General features: G+C 43.9%; 1 protein-coding gene and 1 long non-coding RNA gene across 3 annotated transcripts in view; one reads left to right on the top strand and one right to left on the bottom strand.

Annotated features, from left to right (window-relative positions):
• LOC106586800 (VPS10 domain-containing receptor SorCS3) overlaps nucleotides 1–26,485 on the top strand; it is a 207,559-nt gene that overhangs the window by 80,132 nt on the left and 100,942 nt on the right. For both annotated transcript variants that reach the window (XM_014174471.2, XM_014174489.2), the window contains exon 2: nucleotides 21,482–21,549. In XM_014174471.2, the coding sequence (XP_014029946.1) occupies nucleotides 21,482–21,549 (68 nt within the window). The remainder of the gene's footprint in view (nucleotides 1–21,481; nucleotides 21,550–26,485) is intronic.
• The window catches only part of LOC106586817 (uncharacterized), a 31,652-nt gene continuing 12,512 nt past the window's right edge, over nucleotides 7,346–26,485 (bottom strand). Inside the window, exons 2-3 of the long non-coding RNA XR_001324255.2 lie at nucleotides 10,821–10,892; nucleotides 7,346–8,555 (exon numbers count right to left, since the gene is read on the bottom strand). This is a non-coding gene — a long non-coding RNA (uncharacterized lncRNA). The remainder of the gene's footprint in view (nucleotides 8,556–10,820; nucleotides 10,893–26,485) is intronic.

The following is a 26,485-nucleotide window of genomic DNA, read 5'->3' as shown; positions in this document are numbered from 1 at the left end:
GGTTTGGTGGTGGGTCAGTCATGGTGTGGGGTGGCATTTCTTTGGGGGCCGTACAGCCCTCCATGTGCTCGCCAGATTTAGCCTGACTGCCATTAGGTACCGAGATGAGATCCTCAGACCCCTTGTGAGACCATATGCTGGTGCGGTTGGCCCTGGGTTTCTCCTATTGCAAGACAATGCTAGACCTCATGTGGCTGGAGTGTGTCAGCAGTTCCTGCAAGAGGAAGGCATTGATGCTATGGACTGGCCCGCCCGTTCCCCAGACCTGAATCCAATTGAGCACATCTGGGACATCATGTCTCGCTCCATCCACCAACGCCACGTTGCACCACAGACTGTCCAGGAGTTGGCGGATGCTTTAGTCCAGGTCTGGGAGTAGATCCCTCAGGAGACCATCCGCCACCTAATCAGGAGCATGCCCAGGCGTTGTAGGGAGGTCAAACAGGCACGTGGAGGCCACACACACTACTGAGCCTCATTTTGACTTGTTTTAAGGACATTACGTCAAAGTTGGATCAGCCTGTAGTGTGGTTTTCCACTTTAATTTTGAGTGTGACTCCAAATCCAGACCTCCATGGGTTGATAAATTGGATTTCCATTGATTATTTTTGTGTGATTTTGTTGTCAGCACATTCAACTATGTAAAGAAAAAAGTATTTAATAAGATTATTTCTTTCATTCAGATCTAGGATGTGTTGTTTAAGTGTTCCCTATATTTTTTTGAGCAGTATATAATCTCCCAAAGACTGTACTCTTCACTCCAACATTGAATAATTGGAAACGTAGTTTTGTTGTTATCAGTAATATGTCGTCTTAAATCAAACATTGATTTTGGTGGGTATTGCTAGGGTGTTTCAGTTTATGGGTAAATGAGAATATATATCTGCAATGCTGAGAGTTGTGCTACATGCATTTTGTTTCCTCCATGGTCCAGTGCTTCTGTTTAATTAATTCCCTCAATGTACATTCATTTATTTTGACTTCTGGCATTCCAGTTGACAACAACAGATAGGGATATTGCATCTCCTTTGTCAAACACAGTGAGATACATGTAAAATGCTTAAAGAAGAGAACATTTATAGTGTTACACTTTACAAAAAAGGTATTACTCTTATGTAATTTAAACATCTCTTTTCTTCCATTTATCCTAATTCAACAAATCTTCCCTAAATCGTCCCTAATATATAGATGATATTGTCTTAAGAAGACTGCAATGTATTTAGAGTTTTTTAGTTATTTAGATTTGAAACTTCAGTCAGACAGAACCAACCTGGTTAGAGCGTTGGGCCAGTAACTGGAAGGTTGCTGGATCGAATCCCCGAGCTGACAAGTTAAACATCTGTCATTCTGCCCCTGAGCAAGGCAGTTAACCCACTGTTCCCCGGGCGCTGAAGATGTGGATGTCGATTATGGCAGCCCCCGGCACCTCTCTGATTCAGAGGGGTTGGGTTAAATGTGGAAGACACATTTAAATGTTAATGATGATGATCATTGTATAATTAGGACGAGGTGACAATGCCAATTTGTGTACGTGACTGCAGAGCCTTTTATACTCTACTGCTGCATTGTACCTCCTCCTGTTAATAATAAGGTTGTGGTCAGGATAACTTGTTTGGTTTTTGATGTTCAGTAGATGACTAATATGAACACGCTAATAATGTTGTAGGCAATTCCTGAGAGTAGAGTATGACACACATACTAATAAAGTATTTTTATGTCTTTTCAACCAGGGAGTTGTCTGACATTTCTGAAATTGTTAAGATGATCAAAGTATAATACAACATGCCAACATTTTATTTCTTAACATAGCAGCAGGTGACACTGAATGAATCAATCACGTAATTGACAGCATATCCAACACATCAGACATCACAAAGCTACCAGCTACCTTTACTCCACAGAAGAACACCCACCCACTCTCAATTCACAGACTGCAACCCTTAAAGCTCTGAAGGCAAGGTGCCAGTTCTAATTCACTGCAGTCTGCAAGCCGTCCAATTGGTTAACTCTACTCCAGCAGAGAGAGAGCGAGAGAGAGAGAGAGCCCTGGGAACAAAGTCACTGAAGGTTTTGATCTTGATGAGTGAGAAGTACCGCAATGTCCTAATTGAGCTGGCTTTGAGCCTCTGCGCGGCCAACTTACACCTGACCTGAAAGCTATCCGAAAGCATGCCCACACTCGTGTGCCTCCGCCAAAAGCATTCAACCCTCATTTATTCCTTCCCTGATAATGAGGCCTTTCCTTGGAATGATACATTAGCCTGAATGAATACATAGACGCGTTGCCATAGCTTTCATTCTTCAATGTGATTTTGAAGCTTTGACAGCTTTATTAACCTGCATGTTTGTCTGGGTTTCTATTTATAGTAAAGGTAACTTAGGGGAGGAGCAGGAGGAGAGATAGTCAGAGGTGCAGAAATAGTCAGATATTGTACTATAGCTGCAGCAAGATGAGTGCGATTCTTTGCTATTTCTAAGAAGTAATTGAAAAGGAAACAAAGGGCATTAATAAGCTGTATGATACTAGGCTTCTTGGGTAATGAACAAGGCAATACCAAGCGTTAGTTGTGTTCTTGTTGTGTACTCGCTGTTGTCATGAATAAAAATGGCTGCTCATTTAGAAGTTATACATCTTTGGCATTTACAGGATATCCGTCCCTGATGTTGATCTATTTCAAATGGATGTTTTTTCTCTCAATATACCACTTTCTCTCCTTCTCTAGTCCAGGAATTGGTAGGGGGGGCAGTCACCAGTGCTAAGCTACGCTTCATCTCTTCTCCGGGCTGGGTCTGGCCACAATACTTCGTCCACATCACAAGATACGTTTTCTCTTGCCAAACATCGATGGAAGTATCTCCTAGCATGGCGTATCCAACCTTGGACAGAGGCAACCTCTATGTCCCCATATGCGTCCTCCATTGCCTGGAGAAGCGGCATGCGGGCATAGGGTTGGCGATCATACACTTTCCAGAGCCAGGCTGAGAAGAATTCCTCTATGGGATTTAGAAAAGGTGAATATGGGGGTAGGTACAAAACTACAAATTGTGGATGGGTGGCAAACCCGTTTTGGACCAGAACAGCCCAGTGAAAACTAACATTGTCCCATAAAACCACAAATCTAGCAGGCTCTTGATCTGGATCAGGGACAAGCATTGTGTAAATTGCACCCAGAAAAGTGAGCATATGGCCGGTGTTGTACGGACCCAGTGTGGCATTGTGATGGAGGACCCCGTTTTGAGTGACGGCAGCACACATAGTTATATTACCCCCACGCTGTCCAGGGACATTGGTAATTGCCCTCTGTCCTATTACATTTCTTCCGCGGCGCCTGGTTTTGGTGAGGTTGAAGCCAACCTCATCCACATAAATAAATTCATGGGCGAATTACATGGGCATCCAGCTCCAATACTCTCTGTAACAGACAAAAGGATATACAGATGAGTAAATATGGTATGTCTGAAGTATTGGAAGTTGTGTTGCATACATACCTCTACAAAGTCATGTCGCATATTCTTGACTCTGTCAGAGTTTTTCTCAAATGGCACCTTGTAAAGTTGTTTCATCGTCACTCGGTGACGTTGGAGGATGCGTTGTATGGTCGACAGGCTTACAGCATTGATGTTGTTAAATATGGTGTCATTATTCAAGATATGCTCTCTTATCTCTCGAATCCTAATTGCATTGTTGGCCAAACCCATATTTATAATTGCAGTCTCTTGTACATCTGTAAACAAGCGTCCTCGTCCTCCATGATGTCTTTGTCTTTCCACTCTGTACAGAATTCAAACACAGTATGTGTTCAGCATAGGAACTGTAAACAATGTACAAAAAAAAGGTAGTACAGCATGATAACCAACCTCATTCATTCAATGCAGTGCAGTAAATGGATGGCTTAGAGTTACAAATGTTTATGCAATACTATGCAGTCATACGTATTTTACGGTACATTACTGTAATGCTAAAATAGTCATTAGATAGTTGCATACCTGTTCTCATTTCTGAAGGTTCGAATTATGGACGCCACTGTAAATCGACTCAAGTTGGGCTGGACTCTCAGTCCAGCCTCTCTCATGGTCAAACCGTGGTTGATCACATGATCAACAAGTGTTGCCCTAATCTCATCAGAGATGGCTCTCCTTCCTTCTCTTCTTTTCCCTCGTCCTCTTCTTCCTCTTCCCCTTCCTCTTCCTCCTACTCCTCCTCCTCTTCCAACTCTTCGTCTTTTAATTTGTTCTCGTTGTTGTCCCCTGCCTCTCCCTCCTACTCCTCCTGCTCTCTGTCCATTGTTGGCATCCATTGTTCAAAACAGGTAATCTGACCGTTGACCTATTTATAGGCCTATACTACAGTATAGCAGTGATTGGTTTGTGATCAGTTAAAGCAATTAGTGTTTGCACATGTGAGGAGTGTGTGTGTGACCTGGTGAATAAGTGTAGCATTTTGATTGGTTGTGTTTGGAAAAGGAAAGCAAGTCACTTCCTGTTAGATTTTTGTGTTTTAGGTAGAGAATTGTGTGTAGTGTTTTGAAAAAAGTGTGTTATGCAATTGACAACTGAGTCAAAGGCTGAGAAATAGCTTGTGGTTTTGGATATTTGGTGTGTAGTTTTGCACTTTGAGTGAGAGGTTTCAAAAATTGTGTGACATGAAAAGATTTTGTGTGTAAGCAGTTGGAAAAAACTGTAACAAAGCTTGTTGCAAACGATGTGTCGGAAGAACCCCCCACCCCCCCACCCCCCACATCTCCATCGGCTTAAAGGGATTCTTTGGGATTTTAGCAACGAGGCCCTTTATCTACCTCCCCAGAGTAAGATGAACTGGTGGATACCATTTTCTATGTCTCTGTGTCCAGTATGAAGGAAGTTAGAGGTAGTTTTGCAAGCCAATGCTAGCTAGCATTAGCGCCAAGACTGGAAGTCTATGAGTATCTGCAAGCATGCTAGTTGCAAAATCCCTAAATATCCCTTTAAGAAAATAGGGATTCATGGTAAGGCATTGACTGTGTCTGGGGTGCGTCTGACAAAGAGAATAAATGTGCTCTTCATTGTAATGATCACTCTAAGCCCAGTGGCCTTATCTCCGTAGCATGCTGAAAATCAAGGAGCACAGCCCATGTGGACCAAATGAAAGCCACTAGTGAGACTAAATAGTCTTAATTCACCTCCCTCAATAGCACATCCTTTATTTTCTAGTCCACACTTAGAGCTATAAAGTCGATTAGAGCCTCTCAACAACAGGAGGCCTGGTATTTAGGTATTTTGATGTGTCAATAGAGATAATACAAGCTTGGAGGATTTTGATTTGGGCCGGTTAGTTGTTGCAGCCGTGCTATTTACATGAAAGGGTTGCATAAGCAGTGAATCTTTACTTTAGAAAAATATTTCAAAGAATTAGGCACGATGATTATAGAAAATGACATGTTCTTTGAATGGGGTTGAGTTTGTTGTGGAATATATTTTAAGTACACATAAAGCTTTGAATAAAAATAAAAGAAGACCGTTATTTTTCGTGTTATAGAACAATTCATATACAGTACCTGTAATCTTTCGTTATTCAACACTAGTAAGCTATATTAGCGTTTAAGTTATTTTAGCGCCTATTGTTCTCGTCAGCAGTGTAGAAAATCTCAGAGGTTTACGTATTAGCTAACTCCGGAAATAGTTTAGTTTTTGTTTTTGAGTGCTCTATTGAGAATAAAGAAAAGCTACTTAACGTATACACGTTGTCAGATCCTTCGGAGCACAATTTTGTTAATAAACCCATGTTCCTCTCCACTCCACTGCAGAAATCTCAGATATAGAGAGGGAGAAGAAAGGAGCAGAGCTCTCACATCGTCTTATTATCATGCTCAATTGAATTGCTAAGTGAAAAGTCTGATGCTCAAAATTAGAACATGGGCCCATTTGGGTTTTATCTTTTCCCCTCCAAGGCTGGGACCTTTTAGACTTCTAATTGGTTTATAAAGAGTCTCTCTAACACACAAGCATTGCAACTTCACTAGATGACTGTTCAGTTAGAGTATTGAAAATATACCTGACGTTCAAATAACCTTCATATAGAGTGCATATGTTATCTTGTAGGACCAACACTTTGCTAGACAATTCAAGCAACTTTCTGTATTTACATTTACATTTTAGTCATTTAGCAGACGCTCTTATCCAGAGCGACTTACAATTTGGTGCATTCACCTATAATATCCAGTGGAACAACCACTTTACAATAGTGCATCTAAATCTTTTAAGGGGGGGGTTAGAAGGATTACTTTATCCTATCCCAGGTATTCCTTGAAGAGGTGGGGTTTCAGGTGTCTCCGGAAGGTGGTGATTGACTCCGCTGTCCTGGCGTCGTGAGGGAGCTTGTTCCACCATTGGGGTGCCAGAGCGGAAATACATCTTTTAAAACGTTCATATGACCTTTAGTGCTCATAGGGGTTACCCAAACTGTAGGTCTATCTCCACAGCTCAATGATATATACAGTTCAGCTAACCCTACTTCTTTTTTGATGCTGATGTGATGGATCATATATTGAACCTTGGTCATCCGCATGACTCAAGAGCAGACTGCCTAGCCTTTAGCTCCAGGGGCTAACTAATCGGTCTTTAGTGGCTGTCCCCACTACACTGTAGGTATAACTGACCTCAAATCTCACCAAATCACCACAGCTCTTTCTGTGAACCTCCATAGTGATCGCCCTACAACCCTGCGAGCGTATCCCAGCCCTAGTTCGCATTCCTGGGGTGACTCATTGGATGTGACCTGTGAGGTCGCTGGATGACCATGGATTTCTGAATTAATCATACTAGGCAACTAATGGCAGAACTATTTCTTAGGGCTGCCTGGGACTGGGTGATAAGTGTGTATAAGTGACCCATGCCAGACCTGAATGAGCCAATGGATAGACCTTCAGGGCCTGTGTACAATCATGACAGCTGAAGAGTGACTTTCTGTATGACTGAGTCACCATGTTTACCAATTGACCTCAACTGTATGTATATATTACCTAACATCAAATTGTCATTAATCTACAGTACGCAGTCATAATAAGGACACCATAATAATATTCTGTATAATATTTTTGTTGGTTCTGTGTAAGGGGTGCGCAACCGGTGGCAGGGAAGTCAGACGCAGGAGAGCAGAACTTGGTAATAGCCGGAGCAGTTTAATAGCAAAACCAACGGCATAAAAATAACAAGATATGGGTACAAAAACCCTACGCGCACCAATCAACACGTGCACAAGCACTTACAATAAACAATCCCACACAAAGACATGGGGGGGAACAGAGGGTTAAATACACAACACGTAATGAGGGAATTGAAACCAGGTGTGAGGAAAAACAAGACAAAACACATGGAAAATGAAAAGTGGATCGATGATGGCTAGAAGACCGGCGACGCCAACCGCTGAGCGCCGCCCGAACAAGGAGAGGACCCGACTTCGTGACATTCTGGCTTAGTTGTGTTTTTAAGAAGACAAAATAGCACTCTAATTGAACAATCATTTCCATGACTCATATAATTAAATCTCCTAACAATTAAAAACACTTTTTTGTTTTCTTATTCTCAACACTCCAAAATTCGGTTAATTTATTTAGTAATTCCCAGGTCTATTTTAACCAACAGGGCTTTTTTGAATTGTAAATATGGAGTTAGATATTCATTTTCTGCCATTTAAATAATTTACTGATTTGCCTTCAGGACCATGTCTCTCAACAGGGGAAGATAATGGAAATGAATCTGTGACAGACAGACAGACTGTGTTACAGTAAATGTATTTAACACACTGTCTTCATCCCCTTTGGCTCTGTGAATCGCTAACATCTCTCATCGTTTACTCTGGAAAGACATAAATCACATAAAGTGCTGTCATAAGGCTGGGAGTAGCTGGTGTATGCAGTCAGGCGCAGGAGAGCAGAGAATTGGGAGCAACGTAACTTACTCAGAATAATGAATGATGCAAGGTAAAACACTACACTTGCCCAAACACAAACATCAACTTTTACGCACGGGCAAAAAACAGCACCCGTCGAAATAACCAGTCACCAACATTACCGAACATGACATTAAACAATCCCGCACAACACCATGGGGGAAACAGAGGGTTAAATACATGAACAATAATTAGGGGAATGAAAAACAGGTGTGTAGAAACAAAGACCAAACAAATGGAAAATGAAAAGTGGATCGGCGATGGCTAGTAGACCAGCGACGCCGACCGCCGAGCGCCGCCCGAACAAGGAGAGGAACCGACTTCGGCTGAAGTCGTGACACGTGCAGGGAGCAACAACTGCCAAAGCGATTCTCCAAAATGACTGATCAATCATAAACATTCATAAATAGCAATAATGGATGGAGTCGTGGATGGCGGAATGGTGGGAGAGGATTGGCACGGTAACGCACACCAGCCGTCGTCTACCACCCTGACTCTGCCTTATCAGGATGTTAATGCTGGCGGGTGGCCCCCGCCCAGTTGAGCCACGTTATTAGTGGGCCGTATCACATTGAGCTAATGGATCACTTGGTTGATGGATGACAGCGACCATTCCCCCCGGTGTCACCTGCTGAGGGAGAAACCATATCTCAACGCAAGCCACTAAAAGGACAACATATTGAATTTTTAATTGCACCTGACAGATGTTATGACTACACCGGCACACTATCGGTAACACTCCACTTTGAAAAGGGTTATCTTCATTTTTAAACAACTCCTCCTCCATATTGGATACAGCTAGGTGACTGACAGGAAGACAAAGTTGAAAAAATATAATTATGAGATGCCGCTCAGAGTTAATCAGGTGCTGTCACCTCATCATGTCACCTCTGAGGAAGATTCACAATGACACACACTGGTATGCCTGTTGTTAAGAGAGACTCCTTCCTTTCTTCTTTCCCTCACCTCTTCTCTGCCAGTCACGTCCTGACCATAGAGAGCTCGTCTTTTTCTATGGTAGAGTTGGTCAGGGCGTGACTGGGGGGTTTTGTCTAGTTTATTTATTTTCTATGTTGTGTTCTAGGTTCTTTTTTCTAGGTTCTTTTTTTGTCTAGTTTACATTTTCTATGTTGTGTTCTAGGTTCTTTTTTGTAGGTTGGGGTTTTCTTATGATTCCCAATTAGAGGCAGCTGGTCATTGTTGTCTCTAATTGGGGATCATATTTAAGTTGATGTTTTTCCCACTAGTGTTTGTGGGAGATTATTTTGAGTTTAAGCATGTAGCACCTCTTTGTCACGGTTTGTTGTTTTTTGTTTATAGTTTATTTTCTGTCTTGCATAGTTTCACAGAGGAATAAAGATGTGGAATGATGCGCACGCTGCGCCTTGGTCACTTTCATATGACATCCGTGACAGAATCTCCGACCACCAAAGGACCAAGCAGCGTGCCCAGGAGGAGCAGGGATCCTGGGCCCGGGAGAGAAGAGAGTGAAGGACATCCTGGACCTGCGAGGAGGTAATGGCAGGGGACAAGACCCTGCCATGGAAGCAGGCGGAGACAGCGAGAGAGGAACGGCGACGATACGAGGAACTAGCACGGCAACGAAGGAAGCCCGAGAGGCAGCTCCAAAACAAATTTGGGGGGGCACACTGGGAGATTGGCGGAGTCAGGGTTGAGACCTGAGCCAACTCCCCGTGCTTACCGTGGTGAGCATGTGACCAGTCAGGCACCGTGTTATACGGTAATGCGCACTGTATCTCCAGTGCGCATTCATAGCCCGGTGCGCACTGTGCCTGCGCTCTGCATTTGCCGGGCTAAAGTGAGCATTCAGCCAGGACGGGTTGAGCCGGCTCAGCGCTCCTGGTTTCTGGTGCGTCTCCTCGGTCCAGGATATCCTGCACCAGTTCTACACACTGTGTCGCCAGTGCGTCCCTCACATCCCAGTGCATCCTGTGCCAGCGCCCTGCACTTGCCGGGCTAAAGTGAGCATTCAACCAGGACGGGTTGTGCCAGCTCTACACTCCAGACCTCCAGTGCACCTTCACGGTCCAGTATATCCTGCACCGGTTCTACGAACCAGGTCTCCAGTGCACCTCCACAGCCCAGTGCGTCCTGTGCCTGCTCCCCGCACTCTCCCTGAAGTGTGTGTCCCCAGTCTAGTATGTCCTGTTCCTGCTTCTCGCATTCGCCCTGAAGTGCGTGTCACCAGTCTGGTGCCACCTGTCCCGGCTCCACACACTAGGCCTCCAGTGCGCCTGCCCAGTCTCCGGCGACGGTCTGCAGCCCAGAGTCTCCGGCGATGGTCGGCAGCCTAGAGCCTCCACCAATGCTGGCGGGTTCGCAGGATGAGAGGGTTCTTCGTCCCGCACCAGAACCGCCTCCGATGCGGGAGGATCCACGGGATGAGAAGGTTCTTCGTCCTGCTCCAAAGCCGCAACCTACACTAGACACCCCCCCTAAACCTCCCTTTTGGTTTCAGGTTTTGCGGCCAGAGTCCGCACCTTTGGGGGGGGGGGGGTACTGTCACGTCCTGACCATAGAGAGCTCGTATTTTTCTATGGTAGATTAGGTCAGGGCGTGACTGGGGGGTTTTGTGTAGTTTATTTATTTTCTATGTTGTGGTTTTTGTCTAGTTTACATTTTCTATGTTGTGTTCTAGGTTCTTTTTTCTAGGTTGGGGTTTTCCCAATTAGAGGAAGCTGGTCATCGTTGTCTCTAATTGGGGATCATATTTAAGTTGTTGTTTTTCCCACTAGTGGTTGTGGGAGATTAAATTGAGTTTATGCATGTAGCACCTCTTCGTCACGGTTTGTTGTTTTTTGTTTTTTGTTTATAGTTTATTTTCTGTCTTACATAGTTTCACATAGGAATAAAGATGTGGAATGATACGCACCCTGCGCCTTGGTCTCTATCATACGACATCCGTGACACTGCATGACAGGGGGAACAGAGAAAAATATCAGATCTGTGAAAAAAAGAGGAGAAGTTGAGAAAAGACAAACTCCAAACTAATTCCTGTCCCTTATTTGATGAATAAAGTAGAATATGTCTCAGTAACCACAAATTATATGTCAGTGGTTCAATTAAATGGGAAAGGGCATGTGTTCGGGATTTGTTGCAGTGGTTGGAGGAGGCGTTCGGTCAGAGAAGATGTTGACAATGAATCTAATTGCACTTTGACGAATATATTTAGACCATTCAGTTGTCTTGCTCGTTCTATTGTAGTGTACTCTCCACTTATGGCCTTGTTCTTAGACCCTAGCCTACTTATGTCTTCTACCCTGATGAACACTGTGCATTAGACCATACCAAAGCCCCAGTATATCTCCAAACCTGGTCTCATCATCCTGCATTTTCTCTGTCCCTTACTCCTTAACCTTCTTGTATTTTAGTCGTTTACTCTTTTAGTATTTGTCCTATGATAATGTACTATGAAAGACATTGAAGTCTCTGGCCAGAGGTTCACGGTTCAAAGTCGAAGGGAGAGAAGAAGGAAGGAGATATCTCACTACTCAAGACTGGAGATAAGATGGAGTCAGAGAGAGGGAGAGTGTCTAGGTCTGCAGGCCTGGCTTGTGCTTTTATCCTTCTTCATTACTGTGTGCATGATTAAACCATGGATTCTCCTGGGCAGCCAGATAGCGTTTTATTCGCTTGACTTACACCCTGGGCTAGTGCCAGCCTGAGAGACAGTTGCACCATGGGAAGGGAAAAAGGGCAACTGTAATGTAAGAGAAGGTTACAGCTTGTGCCCTCACTCTGGAAATGTCAAACAAATAGAGCAGGTATAGAAAGCATTGAGAGAACACTTTTGATGACACTTTAAGTTAGCATTATCTTTTCCAGAGTTCCTGTTTGCTACGGATTAGGGTTGTATTAGTCTGACTCTAATCTGTTTGTGCTGTATAATAAACTCATATGTTTGTTATATTGTTATGCCTGCTGTTATACCTAGCATTTGATCTATGTCTATGTCTGATGAGATGATGATTAATGATGAGACATATTGGATAGAACATAATTTATGTAAACCTATTATGACAATCCAGCACAAATCATCATGCTTTGTTCCGACACGTCAGACCACCAAATGATAAAAGCATGTCTCCAGTTTGGACAATAGGGTACACACTGGTTATGGTGACTTTTGTTGTGAGCAACAGCAGCTGTGACCCAGTCTCACCAAACGTCATGGTCTGGTAGAGAGTTGTATCCATCCCAATGCTAGCTGTGCCTGGTTAAATGTTACTCTTTGGTTTCCAGAAAATATCCATCCAAAATGGCGCCAGGAAGTATCACTCTGTCCCTGTGAATGTACAGGGACATTGCAGCAACATTTAAGTTGTTATTGTAGCACTCTTCTATCGCTGGACTTTGAAGTTGAAATTGGAAGATGATTCTGACAGGTGATTATGAAGTGGAATGCCACCACATAAAGACTTCAGATAAAGATAGAAGAATGTTGTGTAGGAATGTGCCACATAATGGGAACATATGGAAACCAGTCCATTTCTGTTGGTGTGAAAGGTAACATCTTCCAAATGTACGAAAAGAAGCAATTTCTCTTGAGATGGTTTAGTTAATAAATGAAAATAAATATTGACTGTGTATGTTGTGTATGTTTCAGGTGTATTTGTGTAATAGCCTATGACAGTGGTGTGATCAATCGATCACGTTTTAAAAACCAATAGTTGTGATAGGTGAGAACTCTCTCACTTTGCATTTCATGGAAGGTATTTAATTCAAAATCCAAACAGATAAGTACCACCCTTCCGCTTTAATGAGCATTCAGTAAATATACATTGATTTTAATTAGGCCTCCTCCTGGCAGTGTATAACTAACTCTACTCCCTTCTGCTGTAGGGAGAGAGAAAGAAGAGGGAGGAAGAGAGAGAGATGGGGTGGAGCGAGATGGTAGAGAAGAGAGACAGAGATAGGAGACGGAGAGAGAGAGAGGAGGGGCCGAGGGGAGAGAGTGGAGAGGAGGAGCGAAAGAGGGAGTGAGGGCTGTGGAGTGATAGACACCTTTCTAACTCAGTTGCCAGAGAGGAAGGAAACCACTCAGGGATTTTACCATGATGCCAATGCTGACTTTACAACAGTTACAGAGTTTAATGGCTGTGATAGGAGAAAACTGAGGATGGATCAACAACATTGTAATTAATCCACAATACTAACATAATTGACAGAGTGAAAGAAGGAAACCTGTACAGAACCTGTCCAAAACAAGCATCCTGTTTACAACAAGGCAAAAAAGTAATGCTCCCAAAAATGTGGCAAAGCAATTATCATTTTGTCCTGAATACAAAGTTTTATGTTTGGGGCAAATCCACTCTCCATATTTTCAAGCATAGTGGTGGCTGCATCATGTTATGGGTATGCTTGTAGAAAGACTCACAGCTGTAATCACTGCCAAAGGTGCTTCCAAAAAAGTATTAACTCAGGGGTGTGAATACTTAGTAAACTAGATATTTCTGTATTTAATTTTCAATAAATGTAGTAAAATTTCTAAAAACATGTTTTCACTTGTAACGAAGATGCTGAGAGTTGAGACGCAGGTGCAGGCGGTAAGTTTAATAAAACAACAAACATTGAACGAGAAAACATAGCAGTGGCGTCTACACATAATCACAGAAACAATACTGACTGGGGAAAGAACCTAAGGGAGTGCCAGATATAGGGGAGGTAATAAATTAGGTAATGTAGTCCACCTCATGATGAAGTGCAGGTGCGCATAATGATTGGTGCCAGGTTTACGTAATGATGGATGCTAGGACCAGTGGTTAGTATACCGGCGACATCGAATGCCGGAGGGGAGGAGCGGGAGTAGACGTGACAGTACCCCCCCTGACGCGCGGCTCCAACTGCAGGACAACGCCGACCAGAGGGATGGCCCAGAGGACGAGGAGCGGGCCGGTCAGGGGTTGTGAAGGTAGAAATCACGGATGATGTTGGGATCCAGAATATCCTCCACCGGAACCCAACACAACTCCTCTGGCCCATACCCTTCCCAGTCCACCAGGTACTGGAGACGACCCCTACGATGTCAGGAGTCCAGTAGGGTCTAGTAGGAATCTGAGGGCATAGGACGGACACCCCTTGATGTCCAGGAGAGCAGGGGGGATTTGGATGGGGCACATACGGATCAGAAGTTGACGTAGTGAGTGACGTCCTGCGCCAAGGTGGACCACCAGTATTTTTCAGAGATTGGGTAGATTGGGTAGTGCGAGAAATACCTGGATGTCCAGCGATGACAGTTGTGTGTGTCCAGGTCAGCAGCCGATCCCTTATCCCTGTGGGAACGTAGATGCACTCGGGAGGACAGTTATTGGGTGTGGGCTCCCTCTCCAGAGCCTGGCAGATGTCTACATCTACGTCCCAGACCACAGGGGCTACAACTGGAACCTCTCCCGAATCGTAGAGACTGGACAGGGCGTCGGCCTTGGTGTTCTTTGAACCTTGGCGATAGGTCAGCGTGAAGTCAAATCTTGTGAAAAAAAAGGCCCACCTTGCTTGGCGCCAATTCAGCCTCCTAGCTGTCCGTATGTACTCCAGGTTCCAATGGTTTGTGAGGATGATGAATGCATCCTTGGCACCCTCCAGCCACACCGCAGGTCCAGTTTGGTAAAGAACCGGGCCCCGCGGAGCTGTTCGATGGCTGTCGGCACCAACGGGAGAGGTTAATGGTACTTAGTGGTGATTTCATTGAATCCTCTGTACTCAATACATGATGCAACCTCCATCCTTCTTGGCCACAAAGAAGAAACCAGCCAATGCAGGAGAAGTGGACGTGCGAATAAAATCTTGTTGGCGCACCTCTTGGATGTACTCCTCCATGGCCTGGTTCTCAGTCACCAACAGAGGATAGATGGGTCTGCGCGGGGGCGCAGAACCTGCAAGCTTGATGGCACAGTCCCAGGGGCGATGAGGAGGCAGGTGGCATGGGTCTTGGAAAATACCTCCTGCAGGTCCTGATATACATCCAGGATATTATGCTGAAGGGTAACCACAGAACTCTCAACCGACGTGGAACCACAGGGATGGAGAAGCAGGTCCTCCGGCATTCGGGTGACCAGTCTGTGATTTTCATCCTCGACAATGAGATGGTGAGGTTATGGCATTGAAGCCAAGGGAGGCTGAGGATGATATTGGGAACTGGTGCACTGGTGATGAAGAAGAGGATGTTCTCCTGATGAATGGACTCCATGGTGAGGGTGAGTGGTTGGGTGATGTGTGTGATGGTTCCGGATCATAGTGGCCGATTATCGAGGGCTTGAACCAGGAAAGGAGAGCGGGCATGAGATGATGTTAAGAGAGGAGGCAAGGGTCTGGTCAATAAAGTTCCCCTTGGCACCAGAATCCGCTAACACTGGTGACAGAGTACATGAGGCACAGTCAACTAGTGTGATGGACACCAAAAAGAGTTTAGCAGAAAGTGATGAAGAGGGAATACTCAATCCTGCCCCATGAGGTGGGAGATCATGTGACAATCCCTCTGCTCTTGTGGATCCCAACGTTGTAAAGTAACAGACACCACTGGAGCTGCTGCCCTCCTTGACCACAATAAAGACAGAGCCCCATCTGTCTCCATCTGTGTCGCTCTGCTGCGGGGAGGTGTGTGACCTCTACCTCCATGGGTTCAGGCTCTGATCCAGAGTGTTCACTGAGGGAGGGAGGGAGGGAGGGAGGGAGGGAGGGAGGGAGGGAGGGAGGGAGTGAAGCGATGAGAGTACCGACGCTCCCAAAGTAGGTTATCCAGACCGTTGGCCGTCGAGAGGTCCAAGGAGAGGTGCGTCCAAGGAGAGGTTGTCGTCTCGACAGGCCAGTTCCTTCTGGACCTGCTCGCACAGCCCTCTTCTGAATAGCATAGGAAGCGCCGGCTCATTCCATCCGCTGGGTGCTTTTACTGTCCAGAAGGTGAGCGCGTACTCGGCAGCCGTCTAGTCCTCCTGCCGTAATTGGAGTAGGCACTCACCCCCGTCTCTGCCCTCCTTTGGATGATCGAAGATACATTTGAACAGAGCCATGAACCCCTTATATGAATCTCGATCCTCCTCTTCTCTCTCCCAGACGGCCGTGGCCGCCCTGCCAGTCAGCAGAGAAATAACAGTGGCAACCTTGTACCTCTCGGTTGTGGGGGCTCCCATCTGGTGGGCAAAGTAGAGGGAACACTGAAGTAGGAAGCCACGGCATTTACAGTAGATGGGGTGTAGTCATATTTATCTAGGAGGGACAAATGAGCATCTCTGACCTGAGCGGGTTGCTGAATGGGCTGTTGTGCTGGCTCGTTGGGTCGACTGGTTGTAGAATATCCTCCGCTAGTTGACTGCAATGCCTCCCGGGTATGTTTGAGACGTTGCACACTGCAAAGAACCTCTTCCATAGCCGTCCCCACTTGTGCCAGCTGGTCGTGGTGTTGAGGAAGAAGGTATCCCTGCTCGTCGACCGATATTCTGTTTTCCTGCTGCTTCCATTGTTTGAGTCAGTATTCTGTAACGGAGACGCTGAGAGTCGAGAAGCAGGTGGTACGTTTAATAAAACAACAAACATGGAATGAGACAATATAGCAGTGGCATCTACACATGACCACAGAAACAATACTGACTGGGGAAAGAACCTAAGGTAGTGAGGTAATGGAGTCCAGGTGTGCCTCATGATGAAGTGGTTAGATTATCGGTGATGTCGAACGCCAGAGGGGGAGGAGCGGGAGTAGACGTGACATCACTTTATCATTATGGGGTATTGTGTGTAGATGGCTGAAAAAATATATATATTCAATCCATTTTGAATTCAGACTGTAACTGAACAAAATGTGGAATAAGTCAAGGGGTATGAAAACTTTCTGAAGGCACTGTAGGCTAAATTCTAAGTGTGCAATCAAGTAGAATAGATACAGAAGTCTTTGAATGAGAAGAATCGTTGTGTAAACAGGCAGAGGTCTCATTAACCTACATCTTTACAGGTGTCTCAAGAAAAAATAAGATATAATCAGCAAATGGTCAACTACTGTAAGTTCCCCACACTACATTAATGTTTTAATGATTATTATGTGACATGTTCCATAACACCGCTACTGTGTGGTTGTTGCAAGAATGGTGCAACACTGTGGTCACATGCTGCGCCAGTTATCCACAAGGACACAGACATTCTGAGGTGTTATTTTATTAGCCAAGCGTTTCCGCCACACTGCACTGATTCAACACTCCTGAGGGACTAGATACTCATTCAGTATTCACTACTGAAAAGCATGTTTAATTTAGTGTCCTTGTTACCCGCCGCAAAGCATTGATCCCGGCAATAGACACCAGCAGTTCGCGAGGCTAATACAATTAAACTTCTGATTGGCTTGGAGGAGAGATTAACTGTTTTCTCAAAGTCATTAGTGACCTATCATTAGCGTGCCGCGGAGCTAAATCAGCATTCAAAATTGTGTTTGCCACTTTGAATTGGGTCTTTGTGGACATGGGACATTTAGTTATGCTAATAATATGTTTTCGCCACAGTTGGTTAATTGCGAGGCAACAAGCTGACATTTTCTTCCATGCATTGCCGGTCAATTAGGGTTTTCGAAGAGGGGAGAGTGTACTTGAAAATTGGCCGCCTAGTGAAATGTAATTGTTTACAGTTTGTGCCATCCGTATTAGGTTGAATCCATTGTCAGTCGACTAAACAGAACCAACAAAGATCGGCATTATGTATACAAACTTGACAATATGTTACAAGTACTTGCTGAAAGTTCAGTATTTTTTGCAACCGCCCCACATTTAATGCTTTCACTGTTTGTATTCCGTTTGTGCCATTTTCAGAGACATGATTAAGATTTTCATGACGGTGATACAAGCTGACAGGATAAAAGTATTCTCTGGGATTTCAGCTGGTGCCCCAGTTATTCAATGTGAATTTTCAATTCATGCTATCATGGAAAGGGACTTCTTCCTGTCTGTGTGGTGCCACCCCCTGGCAGAGGAGAGCGAGCTTGTCTGACAACATCAGACCCCTTCAGGAATCTCTACACACACACTCTTAAGCAAGAGCATGCAAGCGCACACACACACATGCATACGTATGCTCACACACACACACACACACACACACACACACACACACACACACACACACACACACACACACACACACACACACACACACACACACACACACACACACACACACACACACACACACTATCAACACTCCAAGAAAAGCTCAGTTTTGCTTTGCATTTTACAGGCATGGCATGAATCCAATTTTCTTCTTCTATGTTATTATTCCTCTCGCTCTACATTGCCCTCTCCGGCAGTGCAATCTTGCTTGGCCCGAACCATCTGCTCAGTCTTAGGAGGAGGAGAGGGGCCCCGGGGTGGTGGCACCGTCTCTCAGAGAGAACCATCAGTGGCTCCCCAGTGAGGTCTAGGCCAGTCCTTGGGGCTCTTAAGGCCCAGCCAGGCTAGTGAGACCAAGCCTGGAGCCTGTACACATGGACCACTGAGGTCAAGTCTAACAACTGGTCCTCGCTCCTGAGTTCCATTTTCCTGATGTATATCACTAAATTTTGTCAGGCAAGACGAAGGGAGACAGCTAGCGAATCACCTTGCAGCGAAGTGACTCAAGTCAGGCTTGTCGGTTTACTTTAAGGAAGCATATGCTTGGACGCTAACAAGTGACAAGTATGCAAATAAATAAAAAAGGCAGATTCTATTTGGTTTGTAACGTTAGATAACAAAGAGACAGCTGTGAAAATAGCATTTATTATGTAAAAACTCTTCCCCCGTGCTCACTTTCAAGTCATCTGTGTCGTGACAAATAGTAAATAATTAAGGTTCGAGTCATTCTGTTCCATGTTCTTGTATTTAACAAATTCCAGCGTCAACCTCGGAATTAACCATGCAACCCAGAGGTGGTAATGTAAATCGTTAGTAACGCTGTGAACATCTGGCTGTTGTGACATTTATATAAAGACAGTGTTGTCTTCCCAGTATTACTCTTTGTTTGTCTCCTCCATAGACGCCATATGTGACCAGGTTGTAGCCTACCATACGCTGAATTCCAAATCAATCCCTTGGCCCTTTCTACCTACTAGCCTCTTCTGTAGATATAAGATAGGTTAGGTTAACCTATCCAGCCTAACCTGAATGGTAATAACTTTTTAACAATTTGCCTTCTAATAGGTTGAGGAGGGGGGGGATTTTTGCCATACTGCTTGTACCTACAGTACAGATGTAGGATCTTAATTTGAGGCAGTTTGAATCAGCAGGAATATAATCCTGCAGCACACGGGAATGTAAATTATTATGTGGATTATAAATATACTGCTCATAAAAATAAAGGGAACACTTAAACAACACATCCTAGATCTGAATGAAAGAAATAATCTTTTTAAATACTTTTTTCTTTACATAGTTGAATGTGCTGACAACAAAATCACACAAAAATAATCAATGGAAATCCAATCAATCAACCCATGGAGGTCTGGATTTGGAGTCACACTCAAAATTAAAGTGGAAAACCACACTACAGGCTGATCCAACGTTGATGTAATGTCCTTAAAACAAGTCAAAATGAGGCTCAGTAGTGTGTGTGGCCTCCACGTGCCTGTATGACCTCCCTACAATGCCTGGGCATGCTCCTGATGAGGTGGCGGATGGTCTCCTGAGGGATCTCCTCCCAGACCTGGACTAAAGCATCCGCCAACTCCTGGACAGTCTGTGGTGCAACGTGGCGTTGGTGGATGGAGCGAGACATGATGTCCCAGATGTGCTCAATTGGATTCAGGTCTGGGGAATGGGCGGGCCAGTCCATAGCATCAATGCCTTCCTCTTGTAGGAACTGCTGACACATTCCAGCCACATGAGGTCTAGCATTGTCTTGCATTAGGAGGAACCAGCATATGGTCTCACAAGGGGTCTGAGGATCTCATCTCGGTACCTAATGGCAGTCAGGCTACCTCTGGCTAGCACATGGAGGGCTGTGCGGCCCCCCAAAGAAATGCCACCCCACACCATGACTGACCCACCACCAAACCGGTCATGCTGGAGGATGTTGCAGGCAGCAGAACGTTCTCCAGACTCTGTCACATGTGCTCAGTGTGAACCTGCTTTCATCTGTGAAGAGCACAGGGCGCCAGTGGCGAATTTGCCAATCTTGGTGTTCTCTGGCAAATGCCAAACGTCCTGCACGGTGTTGGGCTGTAAGCACAGCCCCCACCTGTGGACGTCGGGCCCTCATACCACCCTCATGGAGTCTGTTTCTGACCGTTTGAGCAGACACATGCACATTTGTGGCCTGCTGGAGGTCATTTTGCAGGGCTCGGGCAGTGCTTCTCCTGCTCCTCCTTGCACAAAGGCGGAGGTAGCGGTCTTGCTGCTGGGTTGTTGCCCTCCTACGGCCTCCTCCACGTCTCCTGATGTACTGGCCTGTCTCCTGGTAGCGCCTCCATGCTCTGGACACTACGCTGACAGACACAGCAAACCTTCTTGCCACAGCTCGCATTGATGTGCCATCCTGGATGAGCTGCACTACCTGAGCCATTTGTGTGGGTTGTAGACTCCGTCTCATGCTACCACTAGAGTGAAAGCACCGCCAGCATTCAAAAGTGACCAAAACACCAGCCAGGAAGCATAGGAACTGAGAATTGGTCTGTGGTTCCCACCTGCAGAACCACTCCTTTATTGGGGGTGTCTTGCTAATTGCCTATAATTTCCACCTGTTGTCTATTCCATTTGCACAACAGCATGTGAAATGTATTGTCACTCAGTGTTGCGTCCTAAGTGGACAGTTTGATTTCACAGAGGTGTGATTGACTTGGAGTTACATTGTGATGTTTAAGTGTTCCCTTTATTTTTTTGAGCAGTGTATATATATTTTTTATTTTGACATTTCAAAGTGGAAAATGCAAACTTCATAAGCCTTTTTAAATGTTAAATACACTACAAGTTTAACATTTCCTACAGGACAGCCTAGGGAGGAGTTGTAGGGGTTTATTTTGGATTCTGTGATAGATGTCACTTCAGGCTTCAACCAGGGTAAAAAAATACAGAGTTCTCTGGTCCTCTGTTTTGATATCAATACTGACCACTGGGTCTCTAGAATATGGGTGGCCATCTTGGTCTGTGATTCACCCGTCACCTTTTCCACTGTGTTATCAACATTTACATTTTAGTCATTTAGCAGACTCTCTTATCCAGAGCGACTTACAGTAGTGAATGCATACATTTCACACATTTCATTTCATACATTTATTTTTCTTCATACCCCCTTCCCTCTCTCTCTTTCCCGCTCTTCACACCGCTCAGACCAAAACTATGGGAACAGAGGGACTGACTGCAGGATCATGCTTGTTGTTGTTGTTGTTAATGCTGGTTAATGCTGGTTGGTTGGTATTCTTCTAAGAGAATATAACATAAGTTTGCCCAGTCTCTCTTGTCTTCTAAGAGAATAACCTGTAGTATTCTTAAATGTTTAAATGTTTATTATCTGTTTATTATCTAACTGGTTTGAGTTATTTTACGGATTATTACATACTTATAACACATGTTATGTCTGTTTTGTTTCCAGGTGATCCTGATTCTGACCAAACTCTACGACTTTCACCTGGGGAGTGTTACAGAGAGCACCTTGTGGAGGTAAAACAGTAACCTTTCTTCAGCTCTCCCTCTCTGTCTCTCACTTCTGCTCTCCCTCTCTTTCTTTCCCTCCCTCCCCTGACACGTATTCAGATTCATCATAGGAACAATAGTGCAGTCTCTCGCCACCCTCTTTCTCTTTTCTACTCTTTCTCCCCCTCCATCTTTCTCTTTCCCTACCCCTTTTCTCTTTCTCTCTCCCTCACTGCTTTTTACAAGACTGCTGCATGCAAAGCAGCATTGCACTACTGAGCACTGGGCAGGGTGCCTCAGGTGAACAATGACTAGTCTCTGCTCTTGTGTAAACTGACTGCATGTTTAACATGATGTACCACGGATGTACCTCTGTCCCCTTTACACTTTCCCAGGGAGACTAACACAAAAACAACACAGAGTAACAACACAAAGTGCATCAAAAATACACTGACAAAAGGAGAGGTATACAAGTCCCCTTTGAGTCAATGGGAATCTATGAGCATTACCACCATCAAGATATTTTTGTACCGGTGTACCGGACAGGTTGTCTTCATTCATTACTTTCGATGCCGTTTTTTCTTGTTCTTTTGCTAATGGTGACTGTAGTGGTGACACAGTAAGAGCTTGTGGTCCTTTCAGGCAATTTTGTGTGTCAACACAATGAAAGTTGAATGATTCTTGTAAGATTATAGTGATGCGGCTCCTCGGTGTGCTTGTGGGACCCAGATAGCTAGACTGTGACGTGTGTAGATCACTCTCCTGTTGAGTGAGTCAGACTGATGACAAGGAAGAGAGAGGGAAGGAGAGAGAGGGAAGGAGAGAGAGGGAAAGAGAGAGAGGGGACTCAGTGTTTTTGTTTAGGACGTGGTGGAGGAGAGAGAGAGAGAGGGAGAAGAAACAATGAACAGACTTTCCTAATTTAATGTTCTGTGTTTTGTTATTCCAAGACTTTCAGTACAGTATTGTGTGTTTCAGTACAGCATTTATTTTCCATTGGGTAACAAGGGAGGATTCAATCTTCATCTTTTTTTTGTTCAGTTCAATTCATATTTGTATTATTGTTAGTTACACATAATACTGCACCATGTTTGACTCCAGTACAGACTCCAGTAATTGGGCTTGTTTAGATTGCCAGCTATAACACTCTATCCAGGGTTGGGTAGGTTACTTTCTAAATGTAATCTGTTACAGTTACTAGTTACCTGTCCAAAATTGTAATCAGCAACATAACTTTTGGATTACCCAAACTCAGTAAAGTCATGACTCACCTGTGAAGATCTAAAGGATCAGGTTACAGTAGATCCGCTCTACAGCGCCCTCTCTCTCCCGTGGAGGAGGAGAGATGAAGTTGGCAGTTTTATGACGTCGCAAATACCTTGTAGAAACTCTCCCTCTGGGCTTTGCAGGAGGAGAGGAAATAAACCTCTTTGTTACAAGGAGATTCCTCCCGCCAAAACGGTAACATCAAAAGGTTGAATAATGAAACAATATTTCTGTAATCGAAACAGTTGGAATAGCCCTTGGGTACTGAAAGAACAAGGAAAATGTCACGACGAAAGTCAAAAAAGGTTCTGTTTACGTTCATTCAAACATGTCAAACTTTGTAAAGCATCAATCTTTAGGGCCTTTAGAATGTGAAAATTCAGTAATATTCCAACCGGACGATTCCATTGTCTTGAAAAACATTTTGGAACAGAGCTACCTCCTCATGTGAATGTGCGCCAATAAACTGATGTCCTTCCCTGGGTCACCAACTTCCCAGCCTTCTTGTTCGGTCTCTGTTCATCATAGACGCCTCAAACAACTTTCTAAAGACCGTTGACATCTAGTGGAAGCCTTAGGAAGTGCAAAATGAACCCTAACTTACTGTGTGTTCGATTGGAAATGACTTGAAAAAACTACAGGCACCAGATTCTCATTTCCTGGTTGTATTTTTCTCAGGTTTTTGCCTGCCATATGAGTTCTGTTATACTCACAGACACCATTCAAACAGTTTTAGAAACTTCAGAGTGTTTTCTATCCAAATCTAATAATATGCAAATATTTGACTCTGGGCCCGAGTATTAGGCCGTTTACTCTGGGCACGCTTTTCATCCGAAATCAAAAATACTGCCCCCTATACCTTAACAGGTTAAGACGGAGAATCGTTATTGCCTTTACCGGAGAAAAATACCAAAGAACGCACTCTCTTCCAAGCGCTTGGAAACACTACAGCCAAAATGGGAGCCAACTAGAAAAACTACAATATATTTTTTTGGGATGGTTTGTTCTCGGGGTTTTGCCTGCCATATCAGTTCTGTTTTACTCACAGACATAATTTTAACAGTTTTAGAAACTTTTTGAAACACAATGCAATCGTCCCCCTCGAATCTTATTGGAGCTCTGGTTGAAAAAGGCCCTAAAGATTTATGTTATACAACGTTTCACATGTTTGAACGAACCTAAATAAGAAAAAAATTCATTTTGTTGAAAGAGTAGCCCCGCGCACGTCGGAACTTTTGGTGGAGCCTTCAGAACGCGCTAACAACAACATGCTAATGGAACATAAAGGATGAACTTTTTCGAACGAAAATACATTTGTTGTGGACCTGGGATCCTGGAAGTGCCTAAGGATGAAGATAATCAAAGGTAAGGGATTATTGACAATAGTATACAAGACTAGATTTGATAGGCGATTGTTCCAAGATGGCTAGCCTATTGCTATTGCTAGCCTATTGTTCTGAGTATCGCATCCCCTTTTATCGCAAAGTGTGATTACCCAGTAAAGTTATTTTTAAATCTGGCATTACAGGTGCTTTCAAGAGATATTCATCTATAAATCTTAGAATGACAATATTACATTTTAAAAATGTTTTCGAATAGTAATTTAGTAAATTGTAGCGCTGTTTCATCGGATGCATTTGAGGGAAAATAGTTAGTCAACGTTACGCACCGATGTAAAATGCTGTTTTTCTATATAAATATGAACTTTATCGAACAAAAGAATGCATGTATTGTGTAACATGATGTCCTAGGTGTGTCATCTGATGAAGATTGTCAAAGGTTAGTGCTGCATTTAGCTGTTTTTTGGTTATTTGTGATGCATGTGGTTGGTCGGAAAATGGCTACGATATACTCCTCTAACATAATCCAATGTTTTGCTTTTGCTGTAAAGCCTTTTTGAAATCAGACAACGTGGTTCGTTTCAGGAGAGGTGTATTTATAAAACGATATAATTTGAAAAAAAAAAATGTTTTATTTTTTTTATTACATTTTGTTATGCTAATGGCGATAGGATTTTTCGCTGGATGTCCGAGGCCGCACAGGGGTTAAACCCTCCTTCCCCCCATCCCCCACTCCCAAATGTGACACTGTGGGGTCAGGCAGGGGTGAGGAGTGACAACCTTTCCAATGACATAATTTTGCTGAGCTCACTCACTCAGAGGCTGGCTGATATCTCACAGGTCAGTGCCTATAATAAGGCCTGTGTCGCAGAGAGAAGGGGACTTACCTGATGTCTCTGACCTTTTACAATTGGGCTTGGACTTTACCTCAAAACCCCAGAGGCGCTATAGAACATTTTATTGGAATCCAATACTTCCTCAAGTAGGAAGTCTCAGAAAAGGGCTATGACAGATATCTGATTTTGATATTCATATAAACGTCTGACGGTATAGGTTTTCAGATCGATTCTCATATATTGTAGAATATCTATGTTTATCATATTGTGTTATCCTCAAGTCAAGGCCCATACAGTATATTCCATATCAAAGCCGCTCAATCTAGATGATTCATAAGCAAATGTCATCCTGGACTCGGCTCAAAACATAGGATTTGCCAACATCATCCTTTGCGTCAACAGATAGGCTTTAGTCCATGGCATTGTAACGATTTGAAAGAATCCCTTGATATACAATATCTACATCTTCCGTTTTACAGTGAAATTGCTATGAAAAACACTCATAGTTTTGCTCTCCATGTAGGATTTCTAGTCATTTCAATGGGCACGTCCTTCTCCCCTCCCATTTCCTGGTGTCTGATACATTAATCACTCATTCTATTATAGAAGAGGTCATTTATGTAGCTCCTTTCTCTCAATATTTAAATTCAAACCTTTTTAATTACATACTCTTGGGGTTCCCACCCATATCCTGAAGCACACTCTAATTTACATTCTGTCATAACAGTAAATGGTTGGATTTCATCACCAGCTCTAACCGCCAGCAGGCTTATATTACGGGTTTCCAATACGAATGCAACTCAAGAGCAGCTCCCTTTTAAATCCGCAGCTCTCGGTTTTGTTTGTGGTTATCAAGTTAAAATCTCATCAAGCCGCTACATGTGTCGGAAATAAAGGCAAAATGTGTAACAGCTCTCGTTGGTGGGAGAAGTGGACCAAGGCGCAGCGGGGTAAGTGTTCATGATACTTTTGTTCACAAAAAACACTTCAACAAAATACCAAAGTAACAAAACGAAAGCGCACAGTTCTGTCAGGCACAGACACTAAACAGAAAACAAGATCCCACAAACTCAGGTGGAAAACAGGCTGCCTAAGTATGATTCCCAATCAGGGACAACGATAGACAGCTGCCTCTGATTGGGAACCACACTCGTCCAAAAACAAAGAAACAGAAAATATAGAATTTCCCACCCGTGTCACACCCTGATCTAACCAAACATAGAGAATAACAAGGATCTCTAAGGTCAGGGTGTGACAAAATGATTAATCCTCTTGAGCGTGAATGCTTAATTGATTGTTGTTTTTTCGTGCGGCACAGAAGTTGTCATCCGATCTCTACGGCCCTCTACCTCGTTGTTGTGATAGTAGGTTTGTTTTGGGGTTTCTAACTCACTGGACTTTATCTTTCCATGTACAGGCCAGTGTGTACTAGTACAAATTGTACACTGACCAGTGCATGCAGACTGTACTGTACATGTTGCCTCAGACATGATGATGCAATGTTTTGTAGTCTATCTGGCC

This window comes from Salmo salar, chromosome ssa02 (genome assembly GCF_905237065.1).
Source record: "Salmo salar chromosome ssa02, Ssal_v3.1, whole genome shotgun sequence".
Lineage (NCBI taxonomy): Eukaryota > Metazoa > Chordata > Actinopteri > Salmoniformes > Salmonidae > Salmo > Salmo salar.
The sequence above is the reverse complement of the archived record's forward strand: the minus strand, read 5'-3'. Positions and strand labels throughout refer to the sequence as shown.